Source organism: Passer montanus, unplaced genomic scaffold (genome assembly GCF_014805655.1).
Source record: "Passer montanus isolate IOZ18808 unplaced genomic scaffold, ASM1480565v1 scaffold38, whole genome shotgun sequence".
NCBI lineage: Eukaryota > Metazoa > Chordata > Aves > Passeriformes > Passeridae > Passer > Passer montanus.
Window position 1 is genome coordinate 6,054,384 of NW_024368596.1, and position 23,738 is coordinate 6,078,121.

The window sequence follows — 23,738 nt, forward strand, 5'->3', positions numbered from 1 at the left end:
AACTATTCCTTTGAAATTCATTCTGTGTCAATACCTTCCCTGTGGCCTCTCTGGTAAACCAGAGGACAGGCTTTACCTTCTCTGAATAGTTTGCTTTTTTCTACATTTTTATTATCTCTCTCTTCAAAACTCCAATTTCTTCAATTTACAGGTTTTTTTACCAAAATTGTTTAACTAGAACAGACTTTACATTGTATAGTGAAGGTATTTTTCTTGCATTATAAACTTAGAACTTACTAAAACAATTTTCCACGAGATACTATTGAACTTACAGCAGGATTTAGAGACAGGAATAATGAACATTTGCAATAATAATAACTAAAATGAAAACCAACCCAAAACTCCTAAGGTTACATTAGCAAGGATTAAAAGTTTTCTCTCTCTAAGATCTTAAGATCTTAAGATCTTAAAATTACTGCTTTAAAAAGTCTTGTACCAGAAAGGAGTTTTCAATTGCCAGCTAGAGGTGCTCAGTAGTTGAGGAGAGGGGAATGGGAGGGGATTTTAGGGTTTTCCCCTCATTCCCTGGCTGTCTGGCCAATTAAGCTCAAAATGCTTACCAGGTGTATGATCAATTTATGGAATGAAAGTAGCATACACATTTAATGGTATTTCCATTGGACTATGTACAGCATCTCCAATGTCAGAATCAAAAGCATTCTGAGTAAAATCAGATCATAGTTATTAGGAAAAAGAAACCAACAGAAAGGTTATTAATACACCTTTAAAAAACGTAACACAAAAATAATTAACCACTGCTTTCTTGGCATGTAAAAGTTCTATACAAATTTTAAAAATTTTATTTGCAGGTACTAACCTCTTCAAAAGCTCACTCTGTATTTACACTAATTCTTTTAACAAGTTTATCTCAAATTAAAGCATATTTAAAACAATCATGATTGCATTAACTTTTCTGCTTTAAATTATTACCCAATTAGTGCTTTATTCACATTTTAAAAACTTGTACAATTTATTACAAATATAAAACAGTGCAGTTTTTCATACATTATCCCAACTCTGAGACAAACACTTAAAAGACATGGAAAAAGATTTTGATTTCTATAAACATAACATTTGCATTACTCATACCCCTTTCTTCACTGTCCTCCCATAACCCCAATTTAAAAAGATCAAACATACAACATACTGTAGGTTTATTTTTATTCAAAAAGTTACTGTCTCAAGACATAAATACAAATCAGAAAACAGTACAATTAGGACAATAGAATGTGGAGGACAACAGGTTAAGGTAAATATATAAAACATTTTTAGCTGGTTGAAAACAAAGCTGTAAGAACTGCTTTCACAAAGAAACACTCCTTCAAGAGTAAGAAAAATCAACTTAAGTTTAAAATCATATATACAGTCCTCTCAGCAGTTCTATTAAATGCAGTGGTGTGGAAAACAATATAGGCAGTACTTTTAGACATGAGAGTATTTATTTATGTAAAATGAGTTAGGCAGATCTAGTTTTCATTTTGTTGTTACCCCATGACCTAGTAAAATAATTATATTTTATCATGATCCTTTAGATAATCTATGGTTTTTGGCTACCACAGCCGAATGTTTAATTTCTGAGTCTAAAAACAGGAAGCCTTTTTGTATTCACCCATCTGGGGAGATTCTTGTATTGCAAGCGTATTAAGGCATGGAATGATTAAAATAATATACCTCGAGAACTGAGAGACAACTGACAAAAAATATACATATGTAATATAAGTTAATATTTCCTTTAAAATGATGTCTAGCTGCCTAAGCCTTGCAAAATGAGTCAATGTCAAAATGGCATAGATCCACTTTCTGTTTTAGACCAAATTTAATTTATTTGTGAATGGACACAAAATGAAATTTAAAGCTTAGCTTTCAAAGAATATTATGGGTTGTTTATGAGTTTCTATTATCCAATCTAATTTACATATAGAGGAAATGTACTGTAACCTGTTAGAAGTATCTTTAACCTGAAGACTGCTTGCAAAGACAGATAGATAAAACAATATAAAATACAAATTTAAAAATCATTTTTAAAGCATGAATTCTCATGCTCTTCTATTTTTAAACATTGTTAAACTTTCAATATATTTCTGAAACCTCATAATTTTAAGTTGGAATTTAAAAGTAAGAAAAAACTAAACAAACTGCGCAATTATAAAATCAGCACCAATTTATATATATATATAATTTTATTTAAAATTTAGATCCCTATTCCCACACTCTAATAAGCTGTATAATTTTTGTTTAGAATTTTTCTGCAAACATACTACAATAAGCTTCTTTTATTTGGAGACAAAATACAGTGGCACTACTGGAAGGAATTTCACAACATTACATTTTTCTTAAAGGACAAGCAAACTTTCAGGGTTGGTAATGGGCAAGCAAGAGTGAAATCTGTTACGTTCTGGTAGCTTATAGCTTATGGACCTTTCTGAGAAGGCTAACATGAAGCTTTTGGAATAAAAAGTGTGTTTGAGATTAAAAAGCTGTTAAAATTCTGCTTTATGTATTTTTTTCCATGATTAATTGATACAAACCTTCTGTTTGCTGAAGTTTGCATTTAATTAAAAATACTGACAACTCTTCTGGTTCATTCTGCACTGTGAGAAAACCAATCCATCTACTATTACAGCTCATGGACGTGAACAGCAATCCAGCAGAGCTCATGGTTATTTAGTATAGCCAGCAAATGTAGAGAGAGGGGCTCAAATCTGTACCAAACACCTCTCAGACTGTTAAGATTAAAACTCAGAGGGAATACTTCTTATGATCCAGAAATAAACTGATAGCACATAAATAAAATATTGAATTTTTTCCCAACAAAAAGTGTAGCTTATCCTCAAATTGTTTACTTGTCCTTTACATTTCTTTTTTTCTTTCAGGCAAACAAAACTGCCCCTTCAATGCACTTGATCTTGAAAGCATGTCATTCTCCTTAGAGAAAAATCTGTTCAGAATTTCACTGTATCTACCACAATTTTGTATTGAAAAACTTCCTCTTCCACTTAGAAAATGACTTCACCACTGATTTATTTGCTGCTCTGGTATTAAAACATTGACACCCCAAGAACCTAAAAAAAAAGTTAGAAACGGTGTCAATTTGTAGTCTAATACACATTTAACAAATAACAAAGCAATTAGTATATAATTTAAGATTAAGACACTTCAAGATATGTTAAGGCATTATTAAGTTTATTTTTCTTTCAAACCAGATTAACCACACTTCTGATTTAGATAATAATACGAAAAGGGCTCCTCATTCATTAGAAATATTTTTCTCACACTTTATATTAACTAGATCCAGTAGGAATAAAGCTGTGTTTTAATTATTTTAGGTAATAATTTCAAAAGAATTTTTAGTTAGGTGCCTAACTCAGACTTCTTCGACATTCTATTGGCACTAACCTGAAATCAAATGTGTTATTACCAGCTACTAAACCTGGGACCAAACACTCCAGACACTGGCGGCTGCTGTGTCTGTGGTCACAGAAACCACAGGCCATCCCACATCAGCCAACCAGGACACAAATTTAACATTTCCTAGGAAATGTATTCACTCTGTCAGGAAGACAGTGAAAAATCAAACAATCATCAGGTAAAATCAAACAACTGTACTTCAGGAGATTGTGTAACTAGGGAAAGAAACAAAGAGTCAGTTTCTACTTCTCAGGGGAGAAAGCCATACAAATTTGTCAATGGAGTATGTATGATCACTGATGTGCCAAAAAACCCCAGAAAATCCAGATTTTGTGACTGTCCTAGCTTTTTAAGACTTCTTAAAATCAGTGAGAGCCAAAACAGACCAAATATTCCTGAACCTTAACACTGCTGTTCATATTTATCTGTTTAGAAACTATTTTTTACTGTTCTTTGAATTAAATTCACTTTGGGTGCATCCTACAACAGAGCACACAGAACTGCCTCTGGTGCCAGCAGTAACTGGGCACACCCGACTAGAAGTCTAGTCATAAGCCATGTGCATCTGAATAAATTAAGCAGGTTTGTTATGTCTACACCTATTAAAAACACGCGCAAGGGACCTCTGAAGTAAACTCTGAATAAAGCGCGTTAGCTCTGTTCCGAGGCTGCCTGCGGGGCTGCAGGGATTATCCGCACGCAGCGCTGCCCCGGCCCGGCTCCCGCCCGCCCGCGCTGCCCGCGGCTGCCCCCGCGCGGCCGCTCCCGCGCACTGCGCCCGCGGGGAACCGGCGAGAGCGGCCCCGGCCAGGGAGAGCTGCGGAGCCAAAGGCTGCTCAAACCGGCTACATGAAACCTGCAGAAGGCCAAGGCTTCAGCACGGCCAGACTAAAAAGTGACTGGTACTTCACAGATCAGTCCAGGAAAAATCGAGAAGAGATGGGGAAGAACTATTGCAAAACAGAATGTCAGAGAACAGGCGAGAGATTTTCTTGGTGTTAATTCAGGAAAAGAACACACAACAGCCAGACGCACAACCTAACTGATTCATTAATACTAAAGCAAAGCCCTACTGGTACAAAATATATGGATTTGCAATTATAACAGTATTTCGGACTTCTTTCTCCCATAAACAAGAACAGGTTCACGCTGCAACAATACTGTAAAAAAATACATAACCATCTTCCAAATTCCACCAAGCTGTCCAAGATTCCCAGGAAGCCTTGTTGTACTGTCCTCTGCTGGCTTGCTGCAGCTTGTTATTTCCAGTGTAATTTTGTACCAGCTACCCAAGGTCAAAAATGGCTGCATACTTTACAAGTGGTTCAAGACAGAAGGAATCCCTCATGCAGATTTTTAAAAGAGAATAGAGACTGCAGATTTATCAAGTCGGATAAAAGGGCAACTGCAAGCAGAAACTACAGACTTCGGATGTTTTGGACCTAAAACTTTATATGGAAAGAAAAAATACCTCTCATCTCTATAAACAGATATCTGTATTATCTCTTATTTTCTCCATTATCTTACTTATGCACAAAAGTAAATATGCCAATTAAAAAAAACCCACAAAATGCAAACAATCTAATGCTGACATTTGGTAATGACATCAGAGTCACTGAACTAAGCTCAGCACAACAGGAAACTTGCCTTGAATACTGTGTATGCACATTTCTTCATTTTTCTAATGCTCTTTGCTATCAGCCTCTGCTAGAGTCTTTTTTGTAACAAATGTGTTTTCTGCTCAGAATCATAGGCTTTTAACTTTTACATAGCTATATATAGATATTAAGAACAAAAATCCCATAGAAGTGCAAGAAACACTCACTATCCTAGAATGTATGGAGCTGAATTACTGCACCAGTCTGTCAAAATAAGCTAACAATGACAACCTGAAGATTGCTTTCTTTCCATTTAAAATCTGCAGTAAGAGAGTATGGCAACCTTAAGACTGATTTCCATTACTTTCCCCTTATGTAAGTTAACCTACCGATTCATCCATGATTGAAGCAGGGTCAAAGAAATCTGGTTTTAGCTCCGTTCGTTCTCTCCTGTTCTTTGACGGTGGCTTTAGAAAGCAAACAGACAAACAGGTTAAGTGCAATTTCACCAGAAAAACAAGAGCTGAACTCTCAAGGGGTAAGAATTCACAAGGGATAAATGTTATTAGTTATGGCAGGAAGTGTTCTTGTTTTTTGTATGGCAGTTGGAGCAGATGGCTCTTGTATACAGACAACAGCACAGCCCTTTAGCCATGCAGAAAGCAACCCGAATGATTTTGTTTTATTGAAAGAAAAATTTCATTCAAATATCATACTTTAAAAGCAAAACTACAAATCCCAAGACCACTAAAAGAGAAGTAAATTTCTTACTAGGTCTATGTCCATGGTGTCAAAATCCATGCCTTCATTAAGATCTTCAATCCGCCCTTCTGATGACATCATCACATCTTCAACAATTGGCTCTTCATCATCTTCCATTAGACTTGTGCCACGTCGACTGAAATGAAAAGCAATACCGTTTAGCACTAAATCAAGTTAACTTCCATCTATTTAAAAAGCTAATGATCAGTAAGGGACTCCCAACAAATGATAATTCCATTAGATAAAACAGAAATGAAGTAATGAAATGAATGCACAACTACTACTAAAGAGAGCTGGTATTTAACCAGAAGATACTCAGAGAGCGTGGGAGAATGCCCAACAAAGGTCACTTCAGACAACTGTGGTACATTGCTAAATGGGTATTCTGAGAGGGTGTGAGAACTGGTAAGCAGATCTACTCCATACCTAATTTACACTCAAGTGAGAAAGAACTAAAGTTTTGCCACTTAAAGAAAAATTGTTTCTGCCTTATGATAAGGCCAGGCAGAATGCCTTTGAAATAAAGTAGATGTATAAAACCACTACAAATACTCCCACACAGTCCTTCATCCTCTCTCCTCATAAATTCTACATGAAACATCAGATCTTATGAGAAAACTAAGGAGTCATTCTAGTTATACTAATTGGTGTCACTGTATTAAAAAAAAAACCACCACTGAAACTATGTTACATTAAGTACTGGAAATAAAACAATCAAAAGTAGGGGAAAGATGTAAAGCTCCTCAATACATGAGCCCTCAACAACGCTCTCAACCATGCCCATGGTTTTTGTACGCAATGCGTACTTTCTTTCTGTGGAACCACACTGTCCTTAAGAATGGAGAGAACTTTTAAACTTAGAAGATGCATCCCTCTTAAAAGATACAGGTGCTACCACTGCACTTATAAACCCTTCCCTCCCCAACCCACTGAAGGAACATTCCACTCCACTCACATGGCGTGTTGCAAGTTGCTTCTCAGCTTGACGTAGTTCATCGCTGCCCTCTCCTGTTGTTGTCGCGCGGCTTCTTCCTGTTGCCTTTGAGCCAACATCCACGTTACTTGCGTGCTTAAAAAGACCATTATTCTATTTTAAACATGTACTGGTTTTGTGTATGGACACTAACACAAAGCAGACCTACTGGTGTACGTACTTGTAGTCGAGCGGCGGTTGGTGGTGCTCGGGCTGCATAGGATAGACACCCATGTAGTTCTCGTCGGGTCGCAATCTCTTGGGCTCCCTCATTATCGTGGAGGTGAGCTGAGGTGTCTGCATCATGACTGGTGTGTGCATTGACTGCTCCCTGTTCAGCCACATACTGTCACTACTGCTGCTTTCTTCAGCTGGAAGCAAACACAGGAAGAACACCCATGAAGTTTCTTTCAAACTAGTCTAAAAGTGAATGCTAAAACACAAATTAAATGGGTGATACAGAGAATCAATTGCTCTACTTTTTGCCACGAAGTCTTATATGTGCCTCAAAGGGCCTGGGCTTATAATCACTGGCTGGAGCATTTCTATACTTTTCTATTGTATGACTCAACAATGTATAGTGCCCTTATCTTCTTTTGTGAATCAAATGAATGCTTTTCCCATTAAGACACATACATGATCAGAGGCTACCTGTTCTGAAAAAACACATAAAGGCATACCAATATAGTCACACTAAAAAAATATGGAACAATATGTGCGGTTTATATGAATATCTATTCTAGTAAATTTTAAGATGAGAGAAGTTCTACCTTCGGGTACTTTCCGCTTGCCTGTTGCTGGCTTTGTCTTCTTATTTCTTACTGTAGATCCTCGACTACTGATTCCACTGATCACTGACATGGTATCATCATCCCCACCGGCTAACAAAGAGTTTCGGTAGGACATGAGAGGAAGCCACACATCTTCTCTTCGTAGAGACATCTGAAAGGTCATGAACTTCTCCAAGTAAACATACCTTTAAATGAAATGAGAAATATAGAGATACAAAAAATCTGTGACAAAATGTTACCATGTCAAGATAAGTAGCTACTGAAATAATCAGCCCATGTTTCTCATCTAGTTAACACAAAGGCCTGACAACAGCAAATCTGGAACACAATTTCTGTTTACCCACCATAAAATGAAAAATAACAACGATAAATACAATTTACCTTCTGTGAGTACACTTGACTACGTTAGTGTAAACTTACCTTGATGTGTCAAAGATTCCACTTTAGATGACTACAACACACAAACATTTATTCTGATGCATATCTTTTGTGGTTATCATTACAAATACTATGAATATTAAAATACTTACACTGTTCTTTTGTCTTGTCTGAGAAGTTTCGAGGAGAACTCACTGAGAATATCGAGAAATGCCAAATTTAACGGTGGGTGGCTCTCACCTTGTGGATTAGGCTCCTTAAAAGCAAATTCTATGCCATCCCTAAGAACAAATAAAAAATTACATCAGAAAAAGAACAAACAGAAGTTCAAAGCACTGTGAGCTACCAAAATCAAACACCTTTCCTTTATGGCAAGAAAGCAATAATTTGATGTTTCCATATTAAAGCAAAAAAAGTGAACACTAGTTATTACTTGAACCTGGACAAACTTTCTGTCATGGAATTTCTACCTTGCATTGCAGGTTTCCTGCATGAGCCCAACATGACCACCACTGACAATGAAGTGGATCTGTTCTTATTGTTATGGACCAATCATTAAAAAGGCTTTTTCATTACAGCATTGACACTGCTATCATTTACACACTTATACAATGAGGCTGGAGAACACCAACAATATTACATGTTTAGGTTTCACTCAGAGACAAAACTGCAGTCATCCCCTAATTAATATATGGGCTATATCATCTCTAGGGTCGATGCACTTAGTATTAACAAACTTATTTTCAAAGACTAAGGAGATTATCTTATGTTAGTCAAGAAGTGTTTACAAAAATGGAAGTAATACAAAGCACACAATTACTTGTGTAACATAGCAATAGCTTCTCTTGTTTTCAACTGATCCAATCCAAATGTTAAAGCAAAACGTCGAGCAAGTTCCTTTATGCCACTGAATGTTGGTGATGATCTGTCAAAATTATAACCATTTTCTTGAATCATTTCATTGAAGAGCTGCATGGAATAAAAAGGGAAATTTTTTGCATTAAAAGATTATGCCAAAGTTTGGACCAATACACAGAGATAAGTTTCAGTTTAAAAGTATGTTTCACAGCTTTTGCCCCCCTACGCCTAATCTGACAACACCAAGAGACAAACATGGACATTTTGGACAGCAAGGTCAGGGCTACTCTTGAAGAGTCTGCACCCAGAGATAAACTTTGAAATGCACTGATCAAGCACTCAATCAAACTGCAGACATAGTGGATGACGGATTTCAGTGCTTCACTAAATCAAGGTGTTCTAAAGTTGAGAATACAAAAAATTAGTAGGATTCCCTAATTACATACACCAACAGGGAAGAAATAAATGGGGTGATCCTCACCTGGTCTTTTCTAAAATACTTTGTCAAACTACTAGTTCCCAATTCTTTTTTTTTTCTTCTCAAAATATAAGGAAGAAACTCTAAAATGGAAATGTTTTCAGGGAAATTGCCAAAGACACCAGAAATTCTGTCACTGATTATGAGATTTTTAAGTAGTTATCAATAGCTGTCAAAGCCAAATACTCTGAACTTCAGAGTCTTTTCTTTGATTAATCCTTTCTCAATCCTACTGAATTCAACTATAATTCACTTCAATAATATTTTTTTAATTTTGTCTAACACACCCTTTACTCTTTTGTATTACAAAGAATAAAACAAAGAGTCTTTAGTTACATATTTTACACTTAAGTTCTACCAGCTACTTAAGAGTCATGCTGCCATCAAAATGAAAGGCCTCATCCTCCCTTGTTTTGGCAATATTCATATTGCTAAAGCAGTCCTTACTTTAAAAAGAACTATTTCCATTTGGCCTCCACCAAGCTCAATATCCAGACCCACAGTCACTAGGCAGCTTTCTAACCTTTAGTCAAAAACCAGGGATAGAGAAAATATATTTGGATAGATTTTCCTTTCATGGATAGCAGTAATCTATGTTGGATTAGTGTTTTGGAGATATGTATCTCTACTGTTCTGAGCCTTTGAATAAAATCCATGCAGATGGTTTTGTGAGCAGATGCATCAAATGCTAACTTTAACTGAATTCATCAGGTTTCCACACAAACAAACTTTACTGAAGACAGCACTAAAGTATGTTTGAAGTGTGTGAAATCTCTACTAAATATCAGGAAATTACTAAAACTTCAAATTAATCCTCAGAATAGTTTAGAAAACCCAAAACCAAAACAACACACCAAAAGCAAAACAAAACCCCCACAAAAAAAACCCCCAACCCCCTACCACACAGGCAGGAAGTATTTATCTGCGCACAAACAAGTAACCTGGCCATATTACAGCATATATCTGAATACTTAAACTATTGTTTTAGAGTTATGATGGTTTCATAGAGTTACATTCATTTTGTATTTATTGACCTCTCCTACATTTTTGTGGTACAATATTTGTTAAGTATAGGAAGACTTGCGGCAGTTTTTCACACAGTTACAGAAAACTTGTTTCAGTTTAGACCTGCTTATCCCAACTGCCCATAAAAATTTCATCATCAATATCTCAAACTAGTTACTAAACAACAGGACATCATCTACAGTATGGAATTTCACGCATAGAAATACTGTAAACTCTTACCTGCTGCAAACTAAGAATAAGTGTTTTAGCACACTGGATTTTGTCTATCTGTCTTGTTTTACTCATCGTTTCTTTAATAATGTCACCATAGTCATTGTAATACTAGGAAAAACAAACAAAAAGGTTAACTGTCAATGTTAGTTGAAAACATTGCAAATACTGAATTCTTCTGAAAACAAAATCTAGGATATGCTCTTTTAAAAAGAAAAATTAATCATTATCTAAAGGAAAAAAACCCCAACATGTTCATGATTACACCAAAATTACACCCTAAACCATCTCCAGAATAATAACTAAAAAAAACCTAAATACAAAAAGAACAAACCCACTTTTCATTCTTGCAGTGAGTATTACTTTAGAGGCAAAATGACCTATTTATCTTCAAGGCCATGACATATTTGTTAACAGCACGTGTTCACCCCTTCAGGGTACAAGATTAGAATCTAATCTTTTTGCTAACTCCTGTAACTCTGGTGGGGAGTTTTATTTTCTCTGCTGAAAGGATGCACTTACAGAGAGCATCATAGGCATAATTTGTCCAACAAAGACAGCTGTCTGGTTGGTTTTTAAGTATTTCAGGTTTAAAAAAGACCCAATTAGTTCTCTGGAGAATTGAAAAATATATGTAGGGCACTCAAGACAGATAAAAGCAGGCTGCCAAAATTTTAAGTTTTTAAGGTAATCACCAAGGAGCAAAGCTTTATCACATTCACAAAATGAGAACTCATATTAGTGTGCAGCTGTGAATCCCATGAGCCAGGACAAGTTTTTATATTTAAGTAAGATTGAAACAGATATAAAGATAATAGGGAGAGGGGCTCAAATTTTACTTCTCTTCTACAAAACTTAAACTTAAATTACTGGATGAGACTAGACATTATGGAGTTGATCTTGGGAAGAACATCCTCAAAAGGCCTACTAAACTAATAAGTGAATTAAAAATACACCTTTAATCAGGATAAGAAAATAAAACTAGTAAAAACAACATTAAAATAATTAGTTTTCCTCCTCGATCCCCACCACCCACACAAACACTGGAACTGTAAATCTCATCTCAGTAATTTTGTACATACAAAAAAGGGCCTACAACTCTGGAGTATTGAACTCTTCACATTTTGAACCAGTTATCTTGTAAGATAAAAATCAAGTAATAGTGAAAAATCCCACAACTACTGTATTCTGGTAGTTTTATGAAGTACCACTACTAAGCTTCAAATTTACCTTCATGTATTGCTTGAAAATGTCTGCGGCTGTGTTCATTTCCACCACAGTGTACACAATGAGCTTACAGAAAGCTGCAAGCAGGTTTCTTCTTTTGTGCAACGCTTCAATTTTGCTGGCTTCATCATCCTGCTGTCCATCTAGAAAGAGTTCAGAGCAGGAATACTGTCAGGTTTAAAGACTCCATGTTTAAACATTTACATATAAAACTGATATGGGCTAGTGGTCATGATTCAGAAAATCAGATCTCATTTCTGATGGCAATGCACTTCACTGTCCACTGATATGTCTGTTACCCTGACACAGAGATAAATATTTGAGCCTATTTAACCAAACCTTTATTGCAATTATCCTACATGTTGCCAATACAGAAAATACTTTAATCAGCTGCTGACATTTAAAAGCCACACCTACCTCTGTGCACATGCACACCTTTCAATGACAAAACAAAATTAAAACAAATAAAACAACCAGGCAAACAAGAAAGAACCCAACAACAAAATACCACCACCAGAAAAACCCAGAAATGCACAAGGAAACAAAGTTATTAGTTAGAAAATAAAAAATAAAAAGAAAATTTAAGTTTTGTACAAACCTGCACTATTATTATCATCATCCTGATCAATGAAGACATGATCTAAAATAAAACTGAGTAGTTCAGATTGCAAGGAAGAATCAGGAGTGTAAACAAGTGGCTCCAACATGTCACGTCCTCCTGTCATAATCTGATGGCTGAAGATCATCAACACATCACACAGAATTGTGAAAGCCTGTTAAAAAGAAACCTTAATAAATACTTGTTTGGAAAGTGGATTTTATTTAGAATAATGTATTTGCAATTGACAAAATACTCAAGATCTCAACAGTGTACACATGCCACTGAAGTCCTACACAACTACAAAGGCCAACTGAAGTCAAAATATGCATAGCTTCACACAGCAAGTTCCTGTATAAAGACTGGGTCTCCAAATAAAAATATTGCACAGATGATGCAAAACTAAATGTGAAAATATTGCAAGACTAAAACATGAGAAGCCTGAAACTCTCTAATTCTACCTGATGGATACTCATTAGGTCACTAGAGAACTTTGTGGACTTTGACCACAGTACAGTCTCCTTTTTGCAGTCTTTTCTGCAAATTGTTTCAATCATGTTTGTTTAACATATAGCAGCTGAGATTATTCAATCCCTTTAAATCCTAATATCCGAAAATCCAAAGTGCAAGCAACTTTTTCTTTTGCTGGCTAACTCATACATCTGATATCATATTTAGATTTCTGTACTCCACTGCCCCAGAAGGTCTAAATGTCTTAGTTCAGACACAGAGACTAACATTCTTCAAAACTAGCAGACCAAGGCAACAAGCTCCTTAGTGCTGCACCTTCTCTTTGGCTCTAATCTCCCAAGTACCTCCATGAACAGGTTTGTTCTCTAACTCCTCAAAGTGAATATTACTAATTCCTGGTCACAAAAAATACATGTGCTCTCTGATGTCCCTTGTGTCCTTTCATGAGATTAGAGAAGGGAAGTGGAACCCACAGGAAGTGGAGCACTGTACCTACGTGACAGGTGCCCTGTGTAACTAGGCAGCTCCAGTTTCTAGAGTGCTCACCAGAGTCTGAGAGTCACACAGCCTCTTAGAGAGACCTACTCAGAGAGCCTCAGTAATTTTTTTAACTAGCACTTGCACACCCTACACCTTATGACTATTACACTAGATAGCTCTTTGACACAGAACATACCTATTAAGCTCCAGGAATATTCTTGTTCTAGCAAGAGTTTCAAAAGCTGCAATTGTGAGACTCAGTGGACCAGATTTTCCACTTTAACCAGGTTATTATTATCTTCAGCAGCAAAAAGGCTACTGGCTTCCTATATCTTTAATTATACTGTCTTCCTAGAAGATAATCTGGTCCTTCCCCTGTAGAGACATACTCAATTTTCTTTCATTTTAGCATTTTAAAGATTGTCAAAGGCATTTACTTAGAATTAATTCTGCTATCAGTAACCTGTGCTGTTCACTGGAACTTCAAAGTCCTATGAGTGTCCTGGCCAAAGAACTATTTGCCCACAGATTGAACAGACTCAGCCCCTACAGCTCAATTACTTATTTTTTTTAAACTCTGTTATTCTCAGAACTCAGGACAAGTGTTTCCCAATGTCTCTTCTTTTTGAAACAGAACCAAAAACTAAGGACAACTCCCAAACCTTCACACCAGCATTTCGAAAAAGTCAGGACTTGTCTCCTGCCTGAACTCTCATGAATTACTCACTCAAGCTCAATATCTACATTTTTTATGTCTGAAACATTTAAGAACTTACTTCCAGCTAAAACTGTCCCCACACAGGGCAACTGTATGAGGGACTAACTATAAAACTGCTCACATCTTTTCCAAGCAGTGTATCATTGCTGAGGCTTCCAAGCACTTGCTACAGCATCTCTAAACAACACTACTACAAACAGAGCACTGAGAGACTGTTCCTGAAGGTGACTCCAAAAATTTCCCATTTCCCATCAATTAACCCTCCTAGGTTACAGTGAATATTTTGTGCATGTATAAACATATACAAATTCATCTTAAGTAGTAATTTTTTTCCTTCTGATTTTGAGATCCCCAAATTCTTGGGACTCTGGAAAACTGAGGAATATATTGTGTTATGAAGCAACACAGAGAAGGAAGAAAAGAGAAGCTGCACGTGCATACATTCAAAGACAAAACAAAAAAAAACCCTTTTAAATTGCCATCTTTAGCCAGTTTGGAGGCTATGAATCCACAGCTCCACAGGAGATGTGGGTCATTAGCACATGGTAAGCAAGAGGTTTGAAATGGAACTCTCACTCAGCTTATACCCAGAGGCTTCTACAGTGCACCTGCAGAGTCATTACTTAAAGTAACAAAAAGCTATTTTGCATAAAACATTATGCTGCCTAAAATTACTCAAAAGAATCAAGTTTAAATTGATTCTGAAATCCTACGTACATGAGGACAAGCACACAAGCACCATGTGCACTGACACTCAAAGGGCACTCAGCTGTACATGAGGACAAGCACACACAAACACCATGTGCACTGACACTCAAAGGGCACTCAGCCTGAAGAGCCAGGACATGAAGTTCCCACACAAGTGCCAAAAATATTAGAAGAGGAACTTTTCAGCTGTGTTAAACGTACAGTATTACAAGACTCCAAGTAACAACAGCCACTAACCTGTTCCTTAACAGCAGTATTTACATTGGTCAGGTAGTGTTGACAGATTTGACAGAACACTCTCATCTGCTTCTTTAGACGTAGAAGATCCTCCTTTAAAGAGAATGATTTCATGTAACAGTTTTGCTTTTTCAATTTTATAGTCCCATACAGTGCATTCGCTTTGGCAGAGCATTCCACCACAGACCTTAGTGGTAACATTCAAGTCCACTACATTATTTTAAAAAAATCACTATTACAAATAAAATTAGCAAGTAGCAATTTCCTTAATTTTGTCATTTTGTGTGGCACAGAAGACATGGCAGTTGGGATGAAAATTGTGTTATTTTATTAAAAAGTAGTAACTAAAAAACCTCTTATGTAGGAGCAGAAAATAATCTCAATAAAGGACCACTTTTCCATTTGGTTCCTTTCATTCCTGCTGAAAGTATTACAAATTACATTTTGCTGCAAAACAGCTAGGTTAATCTTAATTTCTAAACTAACTTGTCAGTATTTAGCTCATCTTCTGCCATTAGGCTTGTGATAAAGCTTGAATCACAGTTACAAAAACCTCAAGACTGCTGTTTACCCTTTAAGGAATAAGGTAACAAAACCTCCAAATCCTTCACACACCTACGCCGCCTCTCAACAATCTGTGCAGCCACTTCTTATCAGGTATTTGGGGTTGGAAATGTTAAAAGCCATTAAAACACAGATGGGTAAACTAACCAGCCAGTGGTGGAGTTCATATTCCTCTATAACACCTTCAGACTGTAATTACTCACTGGACTAAAGAAGTCTCAACAGATAGGGGAAAACCTCAGTAATCTGATACAGGTGTTCACTGTTATAAGACCATTAAGTACAAGTTACATAGCATGATCTTCCACTCCTGCATCTACCAGAAGCTCAAACTACAACATCCTAAAATTAAATTTTAAAACATTAAAGGAAAAAGGTATTATCCTCACATTAAAATGAAAGTATTGTAATAATGGATTATTAATTACTCATACACTACTAATGTCATGAGTTCCTTCTGTTTTCTCCCTAGTAAATTGTGACAGTCATATACAACTTTTTTTTCCCTGTGTTAATCACAGGCATGATAATCCAAGTGTTTAAAAAACCTGACGAATTTACTTGTCTCCCCTCTGACATAAAGAAAGGTGTGTTAACAGTAACTCCAATAATGAAGTGGAACTCCAGCATACATTTCCAGTAAAAAAACACTCTTCTTACAGGAACTGCAGAAAAAGTATGTTTGATTACAGAGATTACATTTTTTAATTTTAGATAGAGAAATCATTAAAATGTTTCAGCACTTCCAAATTCCATTCTAAACTAGCTAGGCCTTTTGAGAAAAGCCTTTTTTCATTTGGCAGTTCACACAGTGAACCACCTAATCAACCTCTTCAAGCAATGCTGGATACAGGAAACCTTAATCCTTTCTCTAAGATTTTTCAAGAAGTAAAATTGGAACGATGACATTTGCCAGAGCTTTGCCCTTCAGGATTACTATACTTAGAACCAGAACAGGGCCTCTCATCATTCCCTGAAAAAATTAGAAATTTAACTTAATCATTTCACATCTCTATTTAACAACAGATTGAAGACTGATGAAGGGTAAAGTAGGATTGTGACACACTGAGCAATAAGAATACTATGATAGTGTAAAAATTCTTAGATCTCACCAACTTGTCACTGATACTTCAAGGTTTCTAAACAAATCCAAATCCACTACCTGAGAGTAGTAAGACTAACTATTCTGTGTTTGGTAACTTCCATTCTACCCCTTCTTGTCATTGTTACTGTGGCTGACAGATATCATGTTTATTACCTATTATTTTAAAATTCAGTCAAATTAAACATAATACTAACATTTTAATAAAAGCAATTAAAGGAAGTACTAGCCATGTAAAAGTAAAGAATGTGACTACTGAAACTATTAATTCAGAAGAACTTATTAAATAAGCAGGATTAGGTAGGTATCAATATAAAGAAAATCCTAGTTTTAATTAATTCCATCACAGTTCCCACTTGCTGACACTGCAGCTATGTACAAATGTTTATTTACTAATACAACTGGAACAAGGCATACCTTTGTGGAACTGCTTTCAGTAACTTTTGCTAGCTGCCAAAGGATTACATAATGAGTACACTGCAGTGCATGAATAACAATCTGAAATAAAAAGGATAAAAAGCATTAGATGACAAAGACCAATAAAAGACAGCAACAAAAGCTATTTGTTGTTGTGCCTAAAGAACACATTTTAACTACAGACCTGTTCTGGCATGTCTCCATTTTCAATGCCAGTCTTCAATAGCTTGTAGTTGCAGCCAAACAAGTCCCATCTTGATAGGTCATGAGCACTGGAAGCATTAGAAATGAAGCAATGAGTATTATTTAACTAATACTATTCCTGCAATTTGAGGTTAACAACTACTAAAAGCTTAACTGGTCAAAAATAATTAATTAAATAATTAGTTACATTTTTTTAATTATGTTTAAAAAACCCAGCCACTGAATACCTCCCCACCTAAACCAACACACACATAAAAAATAAATTTAAAAAACCCAAAACAATGCCATGAAGTTCCATTAAAAATTAAGATGCATCATATTAAAAACAAACAATTTCCCCCACCACAAACCCTGACAGACATGTGCAGAAGCCAACTTACTTGTGAAAAGCAGTGATTCTCTTCAGTGTTGACAAGACTTGATATGCATCATCTTCATCAGGTTCCTCCCCCTATTTAATAATCATACAGTGAGATATCTCAAGCAGTGCAGTCCCAGTGAACTGGGCAACTTAGTAAAACCAGACACACACACCCCCAAACTGGGGGCAGGAGAGGGTGCGGACCTGATTCTAAATTATTGATAAATTATTCATCATGTCACATATGCTTTCAGAAGAGAGACAGACAGGGCAGCCAGCAGTTCATATCTAGAAATGGAGTCAATGATGTTCAATGTCTTTTCCAACCTCGACAATTCTAGGATTCTATAAAATAGCAGCTGAGGGAGAGAGAGGAGGAGAGGGGCGGGGAGGAAGGAGAAGGGAGAAAAAAAGGAAAAAGCCTAGGCTAGTGAAATGCAATGTATAATGTAGGTGCTTCTATTTTCTCTGAAGAATCCAGCAGAGGCCACTGTCAGACAAAAGACACTGGACTACATGGGCCACAGGTCAGTACTTCAGTCTTACTTTAATCACAGAAAAAAGTCTTTGTGAGGTAAGGAACTGGTTTGCTTTAATCTTCCCATAAGCTCTGACATTTAGTGAAATGCATTTTGTGAAAAAAAAGACTAAAAATCAAACGGTCAAAAAATTATCTCTTTTGTACGTAAGATAAACTATCTGAGGTCAAGAAACTCCTCCTTAGTCTAGAGCAGAGATAATGCAAATTTTATATTCTATAGTTGCACAACCTACCAAAGAACTAAGGATTTCAACACCACCAGAGTATTTGCCTTTTTCCTTCAAGCCAACTTCTGACACCTCATTTCCTTGCTTTAACCTCTCATTCTTTCTTTTCATCACAAAGGGAAACAAATGGGCACATTTCTTGTTTAAGATTTCTAGAATGGAGTTCTAGTTCAGAACAAAAAGCAGGAGAAAAAAGGAGAGCTTGATAGACTACATGCATCTAAGAATTGTTAAGAATGAAGCTGTCAAAAAGACACTTCCTATGCTCCTCACCACAGATGAAAAGGAGAAACAAATTTTGTCTGAATGTCAGAGATCCCACATAGTGAAGTTAAATACTCTATCAGAAGATTCTCACTTCTCAGATCAACATAGTGTGGGAACAAAGTTATTTTTGATCTGCTAACTGCATCTGCTTGCATTCAGGAAGGGAGGGGGAGTGTTTTCTAGAGATTTTGATATTTAACAACAGCAACATGCAACCACAGGCAAGACTAGCAACAGTAGTACATCAGAGGAGAATCCTAGGGGAATTACAACATTACAACTCTCAAAGTTGTAAACCTCAAAAGCTAAGATTAAAAAGTTTATGTATTTGTTTATCTGAAACTTATCTCAAATTCCCAAAGGACTCCTGTCAAAAGGAGACCAAAATTAAAGACTCACTAAAAGAACAGTCTGTGTTCACACAATCACAGCAGTGACACTGTAGTATTATTGCACTTGACTTAAAGAGTTTTTAAAACCAGAGGGAAGCTCCCATCCCTAGCTCTGACTTGCAGAGAAATAAAAACTACTGACAATATTTACAAGGGCAGGAAAAGGTGATCTTGCACATTAAAATACCTCTTGCAGGAAGTCCTCAAGAAGTCGATTAAACTTGTCTGCCAATTCATCTATTAACTGACTTCTTGCAATGTCAACCCTGTTAAAGATTGTGAATTCTTCATTACAGAGAGCATGGTAGGTTTTTGAACAGGCTTCCAAAACATCTATATCTGTGTGCTTCTCCACAATATCCCGAATTTGTCGCAGTAAGGCATCCAAATGCTACAAGGAAGACAAGCCAAAGAAGAAAATATGTATTTTTATTTTCATATATACACACACACACAAATATATACATGCATTTTTAATAAACCTTAAAGAATTTTAAAAGGTAAATCCCGTTTATTACTTTTGCAACTATGGTACAGAACACAAACACTTTCTAGAAAATCAGTGAAGCTTCTGAGAAATTAAGTCTATTTATCAAAAAATAAGTTGGAGCTTGTCAAAGATCAAATCACAGAAGTGATTAAAAATTTGCTATTGTTGGTATGGTCTTATCAAACACTTGAATTTGCAGTGACAACTGAACAACACAGAAGTATTTACCTCCCACTCACACAAACATGTATGCATGTTTATGTGTGCCTTAAAAGCTGTGTAATTGAAGTTCTAGCTTCATAACACTACTGTCCACAACTAAAGCCAACTTCAGCTGTCCATATATTCCTCCCCTCAACCTGAGTTGCTCACTGCTGCTCGATCACTGCTGGCTGTGCTGTCAACTACACATTTCATCACTTTTTGACTCTAAGGAGCTTTCCAGCTACTTCCTTCACAATGCAATAGCACATCTGACAATGAGACAGAAATGAGAACAGCTTCAACTTCATCATCCTAGCAGATAAAATGAGAGCAGTAACTACATCATTTGTGATCTGGTATGCTTCCTCTTTTTCGTGCAATGATCATAGTAGTTTTCTAGTTTCAGTGACAGAAAAAGAACTTACTGAGCTGATTCTACAAGCTTTATCTGTCAGGCAGCTATCACAAATATGACCATAACCCAGCAATAAATGTTCTCAATTTAAGTTCATTTAACTGGAAGATTTTCTGTTAAAGCTGGCCAGACAGGCCTTACAAGACTCATATTTTCAGTATCTCTAAGAAGAGCAGCCAGTCACAACTCTGAAATTGAAGTCACACTATCAGTAAGGGTTACAATAAATAAAATCTCCTTTCACAAAAAACCACTCTTAAAATGGTGATTGAAATTCCAGTGATGATGTCTAAATTCTGGGACTTTTCCTTTAATGTTTATGTGTAGATGTTACTGTACCTTTTCTAATCGCCCCGTTGTATAAATTTCCAAATCAAAGTACTGTGGCAACTGCAGCAAGTTGGTGACTTTTTCAGCATCTACAGAATACTGTAAAATTGGAAAGGAAGAAAGTTTAGTTTAAAAAGTCTTGGACAACACACTTCATTACAGAAAAAGTAAATATAAACAAGGATTATTAAGAAAAAGTACAAAACTTGTGGCAAGCTGTATCATTAATTACAGAAATATACTTGTAAATATTTCAACAATCATCCATCAGCAAGAAATGGAATTAAACCTACCTTTGCTAGCAACTGAGGAAGTGCCACTGCAAAAAGCTCAGTAATTTTTGTCCTGTCATCCAACTGGGTTTTCTTTTCCTTTGCTGTCAGCACCTAAAATATTGGTATTGTGAGAATTTTACAGCTAAAAGTTCTGGTGCAAAGTTTCATTATCATTAATGAAATTATGATTAGGTACATGGACCTTTAAAATCACTGCAACATATCCATGTAAAGCAGGGGGAAAGTGTGCAATTTAAAAAAAAAAAAAAAAAGGAAAAAACCAACATTCAAAAAAATGCAATTAAAAGTCAGTCCTAACACTATTAAGATTATCTTGAAAACAGAAGTGATAACCTAGAACAAAAGCTTTACTTTTCCTGCAACAAAATACCATGACTGGAATGATAATGTAAGAATGGGAACCCCCTTCAGCCTACAATTTTAAACGATATTTACTCAATTAATTTGTCAATCCTATTTTCATACAAGCTTTCAACCTGCTCTTAAATGGGTTTCTTACCAAAATATGTACCAGTATTGAGAGAAGACTGTTTAATGTCTCCACAAAAGAGGCTGTCTAAACTCCATACAATCAAAGAAAAAACAACTGTTGGACTGGCCTTCTTTCAAGAGACTATGCAGTGTATTTTCCTTTCACTCATTTTGTTCTTTCCCACTGAAAAAAGTTTCAGCTTTTCCTAAACATTGATTCTAGTCCTCCCTTCAAACCAGCACTGTTTTCAAAATCAATTTTTATTATTTTAATAGTACAAACAAATGCAGTAGTTTGAACAGTACTAAGCACGTGCCCAAGTCCAGGAAAAGCAAACCAGCCAGGAGACCAAAGCTGAATCTCCCATCTCAGTTCCTTCAGCAGCAATAGCCCACAGTCTCCTCCTTCTTCCCACAGTGGCCCCACAGAGCCATTCCCACATGTCCAGGTGAGCAGGCTTTTTGCTTCCTACCCTTTTCCCAGTTCCTCTTCCCACTGGAGGATGACACTCAGCCGCTTGCCGAATTGTACAAAGCATGATTTCAATCAGTGCGCTTTCCTGTCTGTCTGTTAAAGCTGAAATTTAAGAAACAGATGTTAACACAACTTAGTTTTCATTTTTCATAAGGATTGAAATATGCTGGGGTTTTTGTTTGGGTTTTGGGGGTTTTTCCAGCTTTTTTTGTTTAAAGCAAAAAGAGAGACATGCAGACCAACAGCTCATTTCCAGAGATGGGGGTGACAGAGGGGACAGAGAAAATAAGTACCTTATAAAATGACACCAAACAAATACTGAAAAATTGAGGGAATATCTATCACTGGATGGGTCACAGGATGGGATGGAACAAACACTAAGTTTCGTAATTATTTACTTGCTTTCTATTTTTCAGATGTCCATTTTCTAGGACCTATGAATTACAGAATTATACCAGGGGTCTACTGTCAAAGAAATTATGGTATTTTTCCATATGGTAGATGTAACAATAAACCAGTTTCACAAGCAGCTTAGTTTCTCTATGCCAAAAGTGCAGCCTGAACTTGTGGAACACCAAGGCAACACTGCATGCTAATTCCTTCTCTTTTCTTCTAACCATTGCTCTTGTGTAACACTTCCATACCAGGTGATGATCTCTTTCTACACTTCCTGATTTCATAATTGGTATTAGTGACTTCTTACAGTCATGGAAACACAGAAAATATACGTAAACATTTTTTTTTTCCTTATTTCAAGCCTAACAAAAACTGCACAGCAATATAAACAAAGATCTACAAAAATCTCTTACGTTCTTCTCCATTGAGAGGCTCCTCCAGCAGAAGACTGTTCATACATTCCCAGTCCTTCAAGAGGTCTGTTGCACAGTCCCACATGCTGTCCACAAGATAAGCAGCATGTTCATGCAACTAAAATAAGAACAGATTAAGTACTTTATCAGCAATGAAAATTATTACAGAACTATAATACAGAGTATTTCTCCTTTGGCTCCCGCCTGTGGCAAAAACAGAGAACAAATTTTGCAAGCTCTCTGGTTAAACAGAAGATTTTCTTCCCCAATTAACTTAAAAAAATGAATCCAGACCAACAGCTACAATGAGTAGTGCTACAGGATCTGTTTGGAACTTGGGAGATAGGCTGTGAATGCTGCTCTGATAAACATGATGATGTATAAAGAAATTGTGATTTGTTAGATTTAAAAGGGGAGAGAGAAAAAAGAAAAAAACCCCACAATGCCTGCCCACCTATCTCAATACTGTGTACTGACAGATCCTTCAAATAAACACAACCATACAAAACAGTCTTTTGACCCCTAGGTTGCTCAAACAACAGGAAAACCAGGACAGATTCATGGTTATTAACCAATGAGTGGGGAAAAAAAAACAACAACATTTAACTGACAAAAATTAGAACCACAACAACAACCAAACCCCCCAAACACAGATCATGAAAGAAGGATATTCCTGAAACCCAACTTACTTCACTTTCCAAAAAGAAAAACACTAATGTCTTCACAAGATTAGCATTTGGACTTTGTCTTCCCCTCCTTTTCAGTATTCCATCATCTTCAGCATCTCTGCGGCTGAAAAGCCTAAAAGAAAAATTATTTCTTGACAAATTTCTTCTTTACTGCCTTCACCATGGTCAATTCACATCAAGATACGGGGTTTTTACACACTAAATACCTTGTTGCTTTGCTCCATATTTTACTTTGAAAGGAAGTAATTTGGGACAAGTATCATTTGAACAATTTCATATATGCATTTTATATAAGCTGAGTTGATATGCCACTGTTTCCAGTGGCACATACAATTATAACAAAATGCTTTACAAACATCAGTGATTATTGCAGGTGCTTGAGGTCCTATGCTCCTCCTCAGCAAACAATATTTTCTGAACCTCCCTACAGGAGACTTTAAAGCAGCTAAGAAATATTGGAAGGAGGTCTGAAAAGTATTAACTGGAAACTATTTTTTTCTCCTACACACCTGACATGCTGGGTTTTTAGTGGATTTTTAAAATGAAAAATATTTTATGAAATG

At 36.3% G+C, this 23,738-nt stretch overlaps 1 protein-coding gene across 4 annotated transcripts in view; it reads right to left on the minus strand.

The window, feature by feature from the left end:
* Window positions 1-777: 777 nt before the first annotated feature.
* Window positions 778-23,738, minus strand: part of STAG2 (stromal antigen 2) — a 73,733-nt gene continuing 50,772 nt past the window's right edge. The window contains exons 14-34 of one of the 4 annotated variants that reach the window (XM_039717497.1): window positions 23,176-23,287; window positions 22,487-22,604; window positions 21,676-21,779; window positions 20,729-20,821; window positions 20,445-20,534; window positions 19,184-19,387; window positions 17,589-17,659; window positions 17,189-17,276; window positions 17,005-17,085; window positions 14,922-15,014; window positions 12,308-12,482; window positions 11,713-11,852; window positions 10,492-10,593; window positions 8,731-8,879; window positions 8,063-8,191; window positions 7,512-7,717; window positions 6,923-7,112; window positions 6,724-6,837; window positions 5,778-5,904; window positions 5,396-5,473; window positions 778-3,062 (exon numbers count right to left, since the gene is read on the minus strand). In XM_039717497.1, coding sequence (XP_039573431.1) covers window positions 3,039-3,062; window positions 5,396-5,473; window positions 5,778-5,904; window positions 6,724-6,837; window positions 6,923-7,112; window positions 7,512-7,717; window positions 8,063-8,191; window positions 8,731-8,879; window positions 10,492-10,593; window positions 11,713-11,852; window positions 12,308-12,482; window positions 14,922-15,014; window positions 17,005-17,085; window positions 17,189-17,276; window positions 17,589-17,659; window positions 19,184-19,387; window positions 20,445-20,534; window positions 20,729-20,821; window positions 21,676-21,779; window positions 22,487-22,604; window positions 23,176-23,287 — 2,488 coding nt within the window. In that variant the 3' untranslated portion in view covers window positions 778-3,038. Of the gene's footprint in view, window positions 3,063-4,440; window positions 4,857-5,395; window positions 5,474-5,777; window positions 5,905-6,723; window positions 6,838-6,922; window positions 7,113-7,511; window positions 7,718-8,062; window positions 8,192-8,730; window positions 8,880-10,491; window positions 10,594-11,712; window positions 11,853-12,307; window positions 12,483-14,921; window positions 15,015-17,004; window positions 17,086-17,188; window positions 17,277-17,588; window positions 17,660-19,183; window positions 19,388-20,444; window positions 20,535-20,728; window positions 20,822-21,675; window positions 21,780-22,486; window positions 22,605-23,175; window positions 23,288-23,738 lie in introns of those variants that run through there. The other 3 variants (XM_039717499.1, XM_039717496.1, XM_039717498.1) reach the window with 3 other exon arrangements.